General features: G+C 41.2%; 1 protein-coding gene across 1 annotated transcript; it reads left to right on the top strand.

The window, feature by feature from the left end:
* The first annotated feature begins 2422 nt into the window (after positions 1-2422).
* Positions 2423-15108, top strand: aqp9b (aquaporin 9b). The gene is made up of 6 exons (XM_075471127.1): positions 2423-2524; positions 3330-3456; positions 5939-6076; positions 6743-6861; positions 8233-8450; positions 14800-15108. Exons 1-6 carry the CDS (start codon positions 2423-2425, stop codon positions 14972-14974), a joined length of 879 nt encoding a protein of 292 aa, XP_075327242.1. The 3' UTR covers positions 14975-15108.
* The last annotated feature ends 423 nt before the right edge of the window (positions 15109-15531 follow it).

Genomic DNA, 15531 nt, shown 5'->3' with positions numbered 1-15531 from the left:
CACCATCATTAACCATTTCCCATAGGAAAGTGTGACGTAAAGGCGTCACACTCCCTTTCAGCACGCTATCACCCTGTGGGCTTATTTGCCTAACACAACCTCCCCATGGCCTGAGATGTTATGCAAATGTGGGCTACAGGGATTGCTGCTATTTGCTGGGGTGTTGTTGGCACAGATTTGTCCTGCAGGTGATAATTCCTTGCAGCGCCTCCTTTAAACCCTCCAATAAACATCCACCGAAATGGCTGCGAGCGGGCCTGTCTCGGAAAACTGAAGAAATGGAGGCAAATACGCTCACGTAACACGTCCACACTACAAATGATTATAACCCAATCTCTGTGATATTACCCAGCTAGGAGCTGCCAACAGCTTAATAGTAGCCTAAATAAAGAGGTTATTTGTATTTGTGGGTCATGCATTGGCATGTTATTCAAAAATTGGAGACATTCAACATGAAATTGAGTTTTAAAGCCACCGCGTTCCTCGTTAAGTAACGTTTAAATTCCGGATTTCATAACATGAGCTCCATGACAGGACAAAGGAGTCGGGAGACAGATTTAAGACCATCATTTGCAAACCCCCGGAGGATGCTTTTTCTCCATCAGCACATCAACCTTTTTTCACAGCATGCGCGACACTCTCAAAGTGTCTGTTTCACATCAAAGAGGACTCGCCTGCACCGGTGACATTGATTAATGGATTCAAAACATCCCATCCATAGCCCGTCGCCTCACCTTTTTCACAAAGCACAGCAAACGGAAGATAAGACACACCGGGGAGACGGTGTGACAAAACTTTAGCGGCGCTCATGGAGCTCCCTCTGTTGGAAGGAGCGAGCCTCGGACGCGGCCGAGTCTCACACACACGATGATCTCAATATTCATCGGGTTGCAATGCCTCTGGAGGTGTTGATGATAACCTGTGAAGTTGGAAATACGGCGAGGATGGTAAGAATTAGTTTATGTGGGTTTTGCAAGCGCGTATAGGCTACGTCGCGAAGAAAGAGTGAGAAACGTTGTAATATGAGATCACGAAAAGTGCGAATGTCCCCGGAAAAATCAGGATCTGCGGTCCCGCAAAGAGTTTTTAAGCAGTTGTCAGCGTGAGGAGGACGTGGGTGCAACTGAAGAATGTTATATTTTTGTTGATGCTTTAACAGACAAAAATAAATAAATAAATAAAACCTCCTCTTATGTTTTTCTTTTCTTATAACACTTACAGGTTGTTACATAGCTGCATGTGACCCAACACGGATTCAAAAGTCTGGACAAAAAGAACCAACAACCCTAATTTATTTAGTTTGTTCCACTGACCACACTAATCCATGTAGGCTATAGCCTATATCATGCAAGATCTCTTTTAGATAAGGACTTTTTTTGGTCTATATGTTTTTCCAAGCCTGCAGTAAAGTAGATTTTCCAGTTTGATGAGATTTTTAATCTTTTTTTTTTAATCATGTATAGATTTTGTTATTACAAATGGAACATGAATAAATATTGATAAGACGTAGTTGTTGCACACACTCTGGTTATAAACCCCTTGTTAATTGCAAAACATGAACACTATAGCACAGTCTGTGTTGACAGGAGAAGCAAATAAGGAGGCTTGCACCGTTGTGTGTTTAAAATACGGAGTGTCGAGTTAAAGATAAAATCCTTCCAAAAGGATGTTAAAATGTTTTAACGAAAATAAGCTCTGTGTCTTTTAATCATTTTGTAAATGTCACCGTGGAGTGCAAATAGTTCAGACTGTGTGCTTAATTTCAGCATTAGCAGAGGAAATTGGGACTGTTTAATGACTTTCACCTTTTACATGCACGAGCTTGCTGTTATGATATTTTCATTCGTCTCTGTGGTTTTAATTGTTTAAATGCCAAGTGAAATCACCTTTCACCATTCACCTCTACTTCACTTTGCAAATTTAGTAAAAGAAGAAAGAAAAAAAGCGCTCCGTGATGACTGGATTTCCTGTCTGATCGCAACGTTTCTCCCACTGACAGAGATGGGTTTTAGTTTCTGGCTTTTCATTTCGAGCGACATTATATATATGTATATTGTATATATGTATATTGTATATTGTATATTGCGGGCCACTTTATTACATCATGTGAGAGCTCTGAAATGTGAACGCGATCACTCAAGGTTTTTTCAGCAATCAGCACGCCTGGGCGGCAGCACGGTACGCGGAGACCTTGTTGTAATAAAAGTAGACCCCTTGTGGTTACGCAGGGAAACGGACGCAGAGAGCTTAACGTGTCCGTCAGCCTGCCGAGCGGAGCACGGCGTGAGCGCACCGAGTGGGAGGCGACAACCTGCACCGACAGCTACACACGGATTCCATCATAGCTGTTGGCTGTTTGTTGTGGTCCGGAGAAGACATCGAGGAGACGCAGGGTAAAAAAAAAAAAAAAAAAATTTAAAAAATGGAAAATGAAAGCAGGAGGAAGATGAAGGAGAAATTTGGCCTGAGGCGGGACATCTTTAAGGAGTTCCTTGCAGAATTTCTGGGGATATTTGTCCTGATAGTGAGTACCTCCCTCTGCACCTGTCATTCAGCTTAGACATCCGCTTTAAAGTTGTGAACCAATATGTACATAAGGTGTCAAATCAAGTGACTGCTGTCTCGAAAAATGTCTCTATTAACAAATACAATAATAATCTTTCTCTCTAATGTACTCGGTTGTTATTTACTCCTGACTGACTGTTGAGATTATAATAAAATGAGCCAGATCCAGTGTGGGACTATTTTCTATTCCCCACAATCCACGTGTCCTCTGTTCCAAAAAAATATTATTTGAGATAATTACAGATATTTGAAGCATTTACTGAGTTTATGAAAGTATAAACAAAGTATTAAATTAAATAACTGGATCACTTTGCAGTACAGAATAGTATGCTTCCCTTACTCTGTGTTTTCTTGTCATCCACTGAAAGAGTCGTCTGCTTTGCAGTCATTATGTGCTCCTAGTCTGTGTCCTGGCCGCCACCTGTTAGCCCCTGAGCTCCACCTGTCACCTATAAGAGATTGCTTTGATGCCTTCGATGGCGCATCAGAGGAAAGATGCAGCTTCCACAGTAACTCTTTTATTTTTGGATGACTGCTCTCGCCTCAACACTTCCCCCCCCCTCTAAATTAGTTGTGCCTTTCACTTAACAAGTGGGGGATTAATCACTGTTTTGAGCTCCAGCTCGGACAAATTGTCTGTGGCAGTCAGAGGCTGTTTGTGGACAAGAAGGCTAGTGTTAATGGCGAGTATAATTGGAATAACTAAAAACAATGAGCCTTTCTACCTCCACCCCTTTGTGTTTTTGTTCTTGTCTGTGTCCCAGCTCTTTGGATGCGGTTCAGTGGCCCAGACAGTGCTGAGTAAAGGGGCTCTCGGGGAGCCTCTGACCATCCACGTTGGTTTCACTCTGGGAGTCATGATGGCTGTCTACATGGCAGGGGGAGTGTCAGGTAAAAGTGGCACACATGTGCAGCTGGCATTCATCCACATATTCTACTTTTGCAAGCCTCAAGACAAAGAATTCTTTCATTCTCAGTTACCTCGTAGATTATTTTCACTAATTCAGTTCATTGCTTGGTCTTTGAAATGCCATAATTTTTTATGTTGAGTTTGTAGCGATAGAGACAGACATGCATACTAAAAAAAATGGGAATGATTAATCTAAATATATATTTTAGCATTTTTCTTTTAAATAATCTAATCATTGAATTTGTTGCTTGTTAATTTGTTTGTCACTTAATTAGTTCACAAAGTGTTTCAGCTCTGCCTGCAAGCATGTTGCCAATTTGTCATCAAATTGTTTTCTAATTAGATCTTTTGTTTACTCTGTTCTTTGGTTCTTACTCTAAAAGAAATTAAAAGTGAACACCAGGTCAAATATGTACGAGTACAAGATAAGAAAAAAAAAAACGTCTGAACACTTTCAGGTTCAAGTAAAGATAAATTCATCGTCTTTTTTGGTTTAGCAACATTTCAGTCTGCAGCACCTTCTTCCAGGTCGCCAAACACAAGCTGGTGACTAAAGTCATCTCAAAAGTGTTTTTTTGTGTTGGAGATGCAGTCTTAGGTCAGGTACACTCTGTCTCTGCTGTCTGCTCCCTTAAAAAAAAATCGACACGCAAAAAACCTCTGCTATCGACTTGCATTGTTACACTGTGCAGCGCTGTGAGGAGCTGAAAAGTTGAAACATGCCACTGTGTATCTCGTGGGCTTTCTTAGATAAAAGTGGTGAGTGCGTGTTAATCATTAATGAAGGTAGTCAGCATGTGAAGGTGGCATTGTGCAGAGTTGTTATATAGCTGCTACTCCTTTGTACTCCCATGGAGAAGAAAAAAAAGATGAAATGTGGCACTTGATGGCATGATAACAGATGAAAGGAATATTTAATCATGTGTGAAAGAGGAGGGTGCAACCTTATTCTGTCCAGTGGTTGGCCAGCCCTTCTAAAACTGAGTACTGGCACCTGATTGGTTAATCTGCTCTGCAAACATGGCTGTGTGAAGAAATTGAAGAAATGTAGCAATTTTCATTAAAGATCTTCACATTAAGATTTATCATTTTGCCATTAAAGATATTTGTTCTGTCTCTTAACTCGAGGTACATGCCTAACAAGAAGAGTTGCAAAGCTTCAGAAGAGTAGTAGAAAAGCCAGAGGACAGAGAGGTTAATATATGGAGAGCTTTTGCTGCATGACTGGGCCATTCAGCCCGGGGGTCCACAGCTCAGTGGGAAGCTTCTGTCCAACGACATCTCTGAAGATGATCATAGGTATTGGACTAATGAGCTTTACAGGGGCATGGGTCTCTGGAGATGAGGGGGGTCAGGTGTGACAAGCCTGGCTCTCTGGGCTTCCCTGGCAGAGCGGCCCCAAAGGAGAAGAAAACACAATTGTTTTCACTTTGTAGTCTCAGATTTTAGATGACAGTGTACCGTAAGTATGACACATCATGGTCACTCTAATGACCTGCAGTCTACGTGTGCCTTAAGCAGATTCAGGCAGATTATGTCAGATGCAATTCAGACAGGCAGGTCTGGCTGGTTGTCGTGGTCAGTGTTTGTGAACAGAATGGGGAGATTAACAATGGGCGCATGGCTGATACCCCCAGTGGTGTTACCACATTGAGGTCAAAGCCAAGATCCCGAAGTGTTAAACAAATGACCCCACACTGCCATCGCAGCCCAGGAACAATTGGCTGGAATGTGTTCAACACGCCTCTTTGGGACAATGCAGTGCATAGGAAAACAGATCTGAAGGCACACAAACACAGTATCCATAATATGAAAGCATGCAGAAAACTGTATGAAAACAAGGCACACTGAAAAAAAAAGACCCCAGAAACTCTTAAAATGCTAAATTGTCTTCCTGGGCTCGGTCACAAATATTTTACATTCAATTTAGAGATTAAATAATTTGGTAATAATCGTTATCAAAAGGGAACTTGATCAATTTTACACATTAAAATACAAGATTTGGAGATATCCGCTGTATGAGTGAAAAAAGTGAAGCTATTAAAAGCATCCATTTCGAACTTGAAAACTTTGATTGTCTGTTATACCGTATAGAACAGAGTGAATTATATTTTTTTGTGACACAAATATTTCAGCCCTATTAAGTCACATCTCAAACAAAGATGCAAATAATTCGCTTCTCACATGTGAACCTTTGCTGAATTTCTAGACAGAAGTAATTAGAAACTGACTGTTCAGAGATGTAGGACTGTTGGACAGGCCTTTGGGAACTTACATTGGAAATTATTCAGTTAATTAAAAAAAAAAAATCACGTTTTCTGGCCTGAGTCATAAAATCACAAACACTTTTATATTTTATATTTATGCCTTGTTGTTGTTTTACTCTTACATGGGAATTCTGAACTTTTCATTATGCTCTTAATATCACTTGATGTTGTTCGTGGTTTTGTTTAATTGTCCCAGGAGCCCATGTGAACCCTGCAGTCTCTCTGGCCATGGTGATTCTGGGGAAGCTGCCTCTAAAGAAGTTCCCTGTGTATGTGCTGGCACAATTCCTGGGGGCTTTCGCTGGATCCTGTGCTGTTTTTGGCTTGTATTATGGTGCGTGTAAACAGCTACGTTAGTCTGAAGAGCAAAATAAAGCAGGATACAATAAAAACAAAAAGGTCAAATAACCATACTTTTTGGGATATGAAATCATCATATCCCTGTGTTTACCCTTTGAAACTGTAACAAGCCTATTTTTTTGCATATTATGAAACTCTTTAATATCATTGGAAATGGTTTATAAAGTTTAGTTTATAAATTTTCAGGGCTCAAAAAACGTTGCATCTCTAGGTCTTCCTTTGCAAACTGTAGCAGGGTTGGACGGCGTTACACCTGTCTGTTCCCTTACAGAACAAAGCTCAAGTTCCATCAAACCCAATGTTGTCACAAGACTTTTTGCTGATTAACTTCACTGTCAGTCATAGTTTGTTTAAATTTGGCAAAAGAAATACATGATTAGGGGATGATTTGCGTCACATTGGTTCTATACATCCTTATACAACACCGTAGGCAATGAAAAACATCACAATTTGCGCTTCTTTATCACAATATTAATACATTTTGGACTTGTGGTCAAACAACACGTTTTCTTGCAAGAATGAGCTGGAATTTTATAGAACGATGAAACTAATGTTATATTTCAGTTAATTTGCTATTACAGGAGATACAAATATATAATTTCCCCATAATGTTTCTTTAACTACATTTCTTTTTCTACAGATGCTTTGATGGACTACACTAAAGGAGAATTAGCAGTCACTGGTGCAAATGCCACGGCCAACATTTTTGCCTCTTATCCCGCAGAACATCTCTCAGTACTCAATGGGTTTGTTGATCAGGTGAGGTGAGAAAAAAGTTATTTAATTCTGCGATTTAAATATGATTGACTTGCAAACTCATTTAAAAGGATTAAAAAAACAAAGACAAAGCTTGCAGTGAGGATAGAGGTCTGTCTTGAGTGGGCGGCACTTGCACAGCATTTTATTAAGACATCCAAACATTACAGAAACACAGAATGAAAAATGGAAATCAACAAAAGCAGGTGAAAAAAAATGGTAATAAAACATGGCGACACAAGAACCTGAGCTGTAGATATATCATTAAAATGAATTAAAATAGTTAAGCAATTGTTTAATTAACCTATAAAGACAAGCAGACCCTTAAATGTGTGTTTCCAAACCATACAAAGTGTCTGATAATACGGATACTTAAGCATATTTTAAAATATCGTGTACATTTTTAGCTTTGAAGGGCGATGCCTCTTCTTTACATTGAATTATGGATAGCAAATATAGTCCAACAAAAACATTTGTGTAGATGGAAGTCACTAGAGCATACAATGATCCACATTAGCCTGAATTTAGTGCAGTCATGGGCATTAAAGTGGGAATGAGTACACATATACATTCTTTGTGGATGTATGAACAATTCTGCTTTGATGCTGAGAATAACTACCATCTGTCCTGGATGCATATGAGATTAGAAGAACATGTTAAGCAACTATGTGCAAGCTGTGAGGGGGGTTAAAGATAACACAATTATGATATACATTCATAAGAACTTGTGTTAGAGATGAAAACTAACATTGTGTTTATTTGTTGACTCTATTTCAAATAAAATCTTGGAGGCCAAAATAGATCACTGATTAATTAAGAAATCTGTAAAGGAAATAGAGTATGGTATGTTTAAATATTTCAGTTTGTCAAAAAAATTTTTGCATCATTTTGTATCTCCTTTATTTTCTTTTTCAATACACACATATTGGGTAGGACAGTAAAGCCGTTTTACAAACCAGTCAGAAACCAGGGGGAAGGGGAAGCCCCTTAATAAGCTTAAAGAAAACACAGGGCAGAGGTCACTGCAGCAGGTCAGGGGACTCAAAAACATCCTCTCGCAATCAAATTACAGCAGGTACAGCAAACAAAAAGAGCAGTTTAAAAGCTTATCCTCCTCCTTCTACAGGCCAATGTTCATTTTACCATTTTAATGAGGAGGAACCTGATCCATTTCCAAACTCACATTCTTACTTTAACTGTGCTCCACCTAAGTTTGTAAAATTAAGCTTGGTTATTTTGCTGACAGGCAAACACAGACGCAGGCAAACAACACCGAAAACTTTACTCCGCCTCAAGTTTTGCCTCGGCAAAGAAGTATCTCGGGCAGGAATGCAACTGATGTTACGATAACTGTCTGTTGTGTCTGTTTTCAAGGTAATTGCAACTGGTGCACTGATTCTGTGCATCCTGGCCATCACAGACAGGAAGAATATTGGCGCCCCAAAAGGCATGGAGCCCCTGTGCATCGGCCTGATCATCATGGCCATAGGAGTGTCCATGGGTCTGAACTGTGGCTATCCGATAAACCCGGCACGAGACCTTGGCCCGCGGATCTTCACGGCTGTAGCTGGATGGGGCATGGAAGTGTTCAGGTAATTTTACTGATTTAGAAAGGAAAATACTCCAGTTCATACCTGTAAAGTTGTATTTGAGCTGTGTTTGGATTATTAACACAAAGATTAATGAGAAAATAGCAAAAAATATACATGATCTGTCTGCCTTAGGTCCATCATCTGGTGCAGCTTTTACTGCCACCAGTGCCAAAACACATTGGCTGCATAATAAGGAATTCAGTGTTTCAGTGCAACCAAGTGGTTGCTCCGCCTCATCCCACATGAAGAGCAGCACTTCTAGTACCATCTCTGTTCTCGCCACAATCTGAATGAATTTTTCAGACACTATGTGAGCATCTCCTGCATTTTGAGTGAACAGGGAGAGTTACCGTGCATATAAGTATGAAATATTCACCACTTTGTATGTTCCATCATATATTCCCCAGTCGCTCCCCCTGACATCACAGTTGGTTCTCATTCTGTTTTGTCTTAATATTGTCTCAATTTGTCCTCTTAGATTAAAATAAATTGACTTTGCTTGGTTAAAGGCACTTTCCAAGGGTGTCCACCATTAGCAGTACTATGGAGCTATATTGTCGTTGTTTCACATGCTCTGCCAGTACATTATTGAGGATGCACTGTTACATGGACATCCATGTAGAGCCATCCATTAGCAACATGCACTTATCCTTTAAAGCCACAGTTCTCAAAGTGTTTTTCCCCAAAGCCTCATCTTAAAACAGAATGTGAAATAGCTATGTGCACTCACAGTGCAAAATATTACAGCCGCAAGATTTTCTATTTCCCATGTTTTAGTTACTGTGTTCCCGACACAAATGCAGGTTAAGTTTTGACTAATCAGGCACCTTGATGTTCTTCGCCTCCCAACTCTGTACCTGTTCCTACATGACGATGTCCTCTCACTGTCTGGATAGTGATGATCTCACCACGAATGCTTCTATAAGAAAGCAATAAATGGCCGAATGTGCTATTCCATGAGCCTTACTACTAAACATTTACAACAAATTCCTTTCTACATCCCTCCCACTCATCATTTCTCCCTCTTTTAGGGTTTAGATTTAAGAGTTGAAATCATATGGTCAGGATAGAATTAATGTGCATGGTCAGGTTTACATTATATGAAATACATGCTTAGAAAGTTACCAAAATCTACATGGTTACATCTAACACATTAGGCTATTCGTGCATTGGATTTCCTTTCATGTCTGGACTTGAAGGCTGCCCGAAAATAGCAGCCTAGAAAAAACTACATCTCACAATTTACAACCATATCTAGACATATGGCTAAAAGTAAAAAAAAATTATAGTTATCAACTTAGAATTATAACATGTTTTCTGTCTGGACTGGGTTGTTCCTTGCCAAATGATACAATAAATACTGTGTAAAACTACCCAATAATTGTTTTTTTATGTACAGTTTCAAGTTGTGCATTTGAAAAGGTTGAAAGGAGATGGCAAAATATGAGAACACGTACTCAGTCCTTAATGCTGTTGATGCAGTTGTTCAATTAATCAGTTACTCAACACAATGATAACGGTGACTCAGCAAACTGTACGATCTGACCTCGAAGGCTACTCATTAAGAACATTTTCTCGAAGCCAAGGTTGCTGTCAGATGGGACAAATACCTTAAAATTACGCATTGAGCGATAAGTGATCTGTCTTTGGTTGCTTGCAAGAAAAGCCAGCCTACAGCTCAGGCACCAGATTCAGATTCAGATTCACTTTATTCGTCACTTAGATGCACTGTGGTTACATACATGTGAAAAACTTTGCGCTTGGAAGCTCCGATATACTAAAAACAAAATAAAACATGATAAAAACAACCTAAAACACTTAAAACAATAAATAAATAAACATAGGCAAGCATATCAGTTTTCACTGTTGTTTAAAAGTCTGACAGCCTGTGGGAAAAAAATGTTCCTCAGTCTGCTGGTACGCGTTGGCAGGATCTTGTATCCCTTCACCCTTTTGGATTTTAGAGGGGAAAAAAGGTTTTTATGGGGGTGGGTGGGGTCTTTAATAATCCTCAGGGATTTGTTCAGGCAGCGCTGGGCGTAGAGGTCCTCCAGACTGGGCAGCTCACATCCGGTGATGTTCTTGGCAGTGCGAACAACCCTCCTCAACGCCTTGCGGTTTCTGTCCGTACAGCTGCCGTACCAGGATGTGAAGATGCCTGTCAAGAGGCTCTCTACTGTGCCTCTGTAGAAGTCCCTGATGGTGTTGGGTCTAAGGCCGAATTGCTTCAGGCGCCTGAGTCCATACAGGCGCTGTTGGGCCTTTCTGACAACTGCGGTCACATGGCAGTCCCAAGTCAGGTCCTTCTTCAATGTTTACACCAAGATATTTGAAGGTGTCCACCCTCTCCACCTCTGAGCCGTTGATGGTGACTGGTTGTAGCTCCTCCTTCTTTTTCCTGTAGTCCACCACGATCTCTTTGGTCTTGCTGACATTCAGAGAGAGGTGATTGGCCATACACCACTGCTCCAAGATTGCCACCTCCTCCCTGTAGGCCGACTCATCGCCGCCAGAAATCAGACCCACCACTGCCGTGTCGTCAGCGAACTTCACAACATGGTTCGATGTCTGTGTCGCTACGCAGTCGTAGGTGTACAGGGAGTACAGGAGAGGGCTGAGGACACAGCCCTGTGGTGCCCCAATGCTGAGACTCAGACTGGAGGAGGTCCGACCAGCCACTCTCACCGACTGGGGGCGGTCTGTCAGGAAGTCCAGGATCCAGTCGCACAGTGGTGTGTTCAGGCCCAGGTCCCGGAGCTTGCCATCTAGCCTGGAGGGAATTATGGTATTAAATGTGGAGCTGTAGTCCACAAACAGCATCCTCACATAGGTGCCCCTGCCCTATAGGTGGGAGAGGGCCGTGTGGAGGACGTGGGCGATGGCATCTTCTGTGCTCCTGTTGGCTCTGTAAGCGAACTGGAAGGGATCGAGGGTGGGGGGAAGCATGGGGCATATGAGTCCTTTGACCAGGCTCTCAAAGCACTTGCTGACAATGGGGGTGAGGGCTATGGGGCGCCAGTCATTTAGGCTGGTCACCTTCTGCTGCTTGGGGATGGGAATGATGGTGCTGGTTTTAAAGCAGGTGGGGACGGAGCTGAGGGAAAGAGAGAGGTTAAAAATGTCTGTAAATACCTCCGCTAACTGGTAAGCACAAGCCTTCAGGACACGTCCCGGGATGCCACTTTTTAGTATTAGTATCTGGTCCAGCCGCCTTCCGTGGGTTGATCCGCTTGAAAGAGCGGTAGACATCAGCCCTGCTGATGGAGAGCGGGCAGTCCTGGTCGGCCCCAAAGGTGGAGGGGGGGCGTGGGGATATTCCAGAAGGTGGGGTCTGGTCCCCCCTCCTCATACCAGTGGGGGGGTTGCAGGGGTGGGTGGTTGGGGGAGGAAGAGGAGCCACCCATGCCAGGGGGTCTAGCAGAGGGGTCAAACCTGGCAGAGAAGGCGTTGAAGTCATCTGGAAAGGTGGGTGTTGTGTGTTGGGTTTGCTGTGTGCTCCCCCTGTAGTCAGTTAAGGCTTTAAGCCCCTGCCATAGGTGCCTCGGGTTGTTGGTGATGAGTTTTGACTCCATCTGACAACCAGGCACCCAGAATATCAAAGTAATAGTGTGATGGAGTGACCATCACTAGGGTTGTGGGTGTGTTCTGACTGTCACGCCAATGAGCCTGGCTCTTTGGTGTAGTGGTCAGAGTCCCAGTTTAGTACCCAGAAGGCCGGGTTTCGAGTCCCGGCGGCGCAACTCTACTCCCCTTCGCTACAAATATCAACCACCAAAAGAAAGATAAAAATAAAACGGTTTACCTTACCTGACAGACGTTCGGGGCTACTGTAGGTAATAAGATTGAACTTTTCAGTCTGAAGGTTGCAAACTTCTCACTGTCACTTTGGACTTTGTCTAGAGTGCAAGCAAAGCTATCGTACTACACATAGAACTAATAGTTCTCAACAGCAGCCTTAAACGCTACTAAGATTTCCAAATTAGAAACAAGTTTAGGTGATCTCAACAGACTTTTATTGGGCCTCAGTTATCTGTTAAAGGCTAAATAATGGTTTACAGATTTATGACCGAGACAGAAACCCGGATTCTGCTTCCCACCATCTTGATTTAGGCTTTAATTCCAACGGAAGCAAAGAAGTGTGTTTCATGGAGGGTTGGAAGACATTCCTCTAGTCGCTCTTGTCAGGCTCTCTGTTTTGATCGTTGGTAAATACGTGCTGTTTGTGCCTTTGCCCTCAGTGCCCGTCATCCTTGACCCTCCACTGGACCAATCTTTTTAACCCCTGCCCCTGAAAGCGTCTGTGCATGTCATTGCTCAAATGCATTGAGAATGGCTGTTATGGTTGTCAAACTAAGAACAAAACACTGCTTGGATAATAATGGCGCCTTTAGAAAGGCCATATAAGCACAGGCCTGAGTTAAAAGACTTGTCAATACAACTGAGGCAGCATTCTTGATTTAGCTTGAAAATAACACAGTATGAAGTGGTTGGAGGAAATCTAAAGACTTGGTATGTGAAATGCAGAGTTTCTGATGCTGTCTGTGCCCATACCACAGCTTCAACTATAGCCAGATGGCTCATAAAAGCGTGACTTCACAAATTTAGAAAGATTACTTTAATGCATATGTAAGCTCTTAGTACTACCAGGATCTTATCATCAAATAAATGCAAAATCTGGCATAATCTTTTACATATCTGATTAAAACAAATACAGCACCATGTTAAAAGACCCTCACGGAAGGCTGAGTATTTCTGGAAATTACATTTCTTTTCAACCCATGCACACAACTTCAGTGTGACCTAGTGAGAGACTCCTGGCCTGATCATCTTAGCTGTGGGTGTGGATTAAAGTCTGTAATCCAGACGGCTCCCTCCTCCAGTCTTCTTCTTGTATGCCAACGGAAGATAAATACGACCCGTTCAAGTGTTGATTTACTTTTGTGCATCGACTTGTTCCCTTGCTTGTATAGCCACATTGACTTACAATAATCCCTCATTGGCTTGGTAAACAAGCTTTCTGATAGGAGTCAGAGTGAAAATGAGGACACATGTCTAATAAACAGAGCTTCTTAGGATTTTACTGTAATCTGGGATAACCGTGTACAACTTATCTCAGGTGGGATGATACTACCTTAGGCATACAGACTGAAGAGACATTGACTTGATATAATTTGAAATGCTACTGCAGCAAATAAACAGATGACAAAACATTCTGACTTTAAGTGTTGAGTAAAGCCAGACTGGATCCTACTCTTCCCATAATTCAACTCTGTTGTGTCTTTCATTTCACTGAATTTGTGCCACATCAGAAGTTTTAGCCTTGTGTGTTCACATCAATTACCAAGTCATAATTAAACTTCTGAAAGCTCCAACGCATCTGACTCTCCACTTGATTTGGTCAAGAAACCTGCTAACATCTGGCTTTTGTTTGCAATTATATAGTGTTTAATCAGTATTCACTCCAATGTCAAATGACTACAGTAGTTGAGGGCATTTATCTATTATGGCTCCAATCAGCATTGATGGGAACAAAACATCCAGGCACACAGACTCATTTTATATGGATGAGATTAATCGATTTTATGGGTCTGCCAGACAGTTCATAGCTCCATCTCAGGTCCGCTATGTGGGGCTAACGTATGTGGTGCATTCAATATTAATAAACAAAGCTAAATACAGTATTTCACAGGGGCGTGCTTATCAAAAACTGTTATTCAACACAGCCTGAAGGATAAAGTTTAATTCCTTCATGTTGTTGTAGCTCGCTTGTCCCCCTGGGAGGCAGTAGTAAGGTAACTCCAGTTCTGTGTTGGTCAATGCCCTGGCAGCACCAAGAGTAAACACACTACTTCTGGCAATAGGAAAGGATTTAATCGGCTTGTCTTACACCTCCATTGAAAAAAAACACAGCTTACACTACTTTTGGTGTGAAACAGTATCAATCAACCACAGAGAGAACCAAGTTAGGTCTCTGTCAGGCCTATTCTTTGTATTGAGGTAATATTATCAGGTGCTGGTTCTAGTAAATACAAATATTAAACTCTCCATTTAAATCCCCATTAAAGGCAGATTGAAACAGTACTGTAATAGTCACAAGCTGCTCAATTGGTATTAAAACGTGAAAAAATAAGAAAAAAGAAAAGAAATTTAAATTAAATTTGTGGTGCTTATGAACTGCTCTGTCAGAGCCAAAAGCTCTTTGTACAAGTCGTGCTGATCAGGAGTTGCCCCATAGTGGCAAAGGTAATGTATCATTCGGTAGGATACTGTTCAAATATCAGTACTGCTGATGCATGATATCCAACAGTATTTTGTTATAGTTATTTAGACTTACATGACCTCTCTGCAGAGCTGGAGACTGTTGGTGGTGGATCCCTGTGGCAGGACCAATGGTGGGTGGAGCGGTTGGAGCAGGGATTTACTTTCTCTTCATTGACTTGCACCAACCTGAGCCTGACAGACGGGAGCACACCAACGTCCAGGACAAATATGAAATCATTACTATGACTTCAAATCTGCAATAAGGGTATCACAGCAAATAAACAAAGCAAAACAAATTGGTGTTGAAAGGGAGTCTGATGCATTTCTACAATTAGAAATTAGAGAAAATTTACAGTGTACACAAAGCATGTTTGGTAAGTGACCAAACTATTTTATTTTTTTACAGATACATACATATGTGAAGCCTTTGAAGTCTCTTTTGTAGAAAGTCAGATGTATTCCAGATTTTCAGGTTTTATCAGTCAGGGTTTTTTTCATTTCATAAAGTATTAAATGTGTTGAAAAATACGTTCTCTTTGAACATTAAAGGGAACGTACTCTTTGAATTGAACCTTAAATGCAGTCTTCGCTGCATTATAGCTATGGAGCTTTCTTTGCAATCTTTCATCATCAGTCATTTCCTAACTGGAATCATCTTCTATTGTTAGAATTGTTTGCCAAGTTGCCATGCAGTATTTATATTTTTACAACAGTCTACCTAACAAAACAAGAAATAGTCAAGAAACAACTAATCAAATGAAAAAAATTAGTAATTTATTATGTTTTTAGCCAATGTAATGATTTCCTTTATACCTTTTCA

This window comes from Odontesthes bonariensis, chromosome 1, assembly GCF_027942865.1.
Source record: "Odontesthes bonariensis isolate fOdoBon6 chromosome 1, fOdoBon6.hap1, whole genome shotgun sequence".
Lineage (NCBI taxonomy): Eukaryota > Metazoa > Chordata > Actinopteri > Atheriniformes > Atherinopsidae > Odontesthes > Odontesthes bonariensis.
The sequence above is the reverse complement of the archived record's forward strand: the minus strand, read 5'-3'. Positions and strand labels throughout refer to the sequence as shown.

Coding starts and splice junctions, on each gene's coding strand:
- aqp9b (XM_075471127.1), top strand. CDS start 2,423: ATGGAAAATGAAAGCAGGAGGAAGATGAAGGAGAAATTTGGCCTGAGG. Junction 6,077..6,742: donor TGTTTTTGGCTTGTATTATG/GTGCGTGTAAAC, acceptor CTTTTTCTACAG/ATGCTTTGATGGACTACACT. Junction 8,451..14,799: donor TGGGGCATGGAAGTGTTCAG/GTAATTTTACTG, acceptor ACCTCTCTGCAG/AGCTGGAGACTGTTGGTGGT.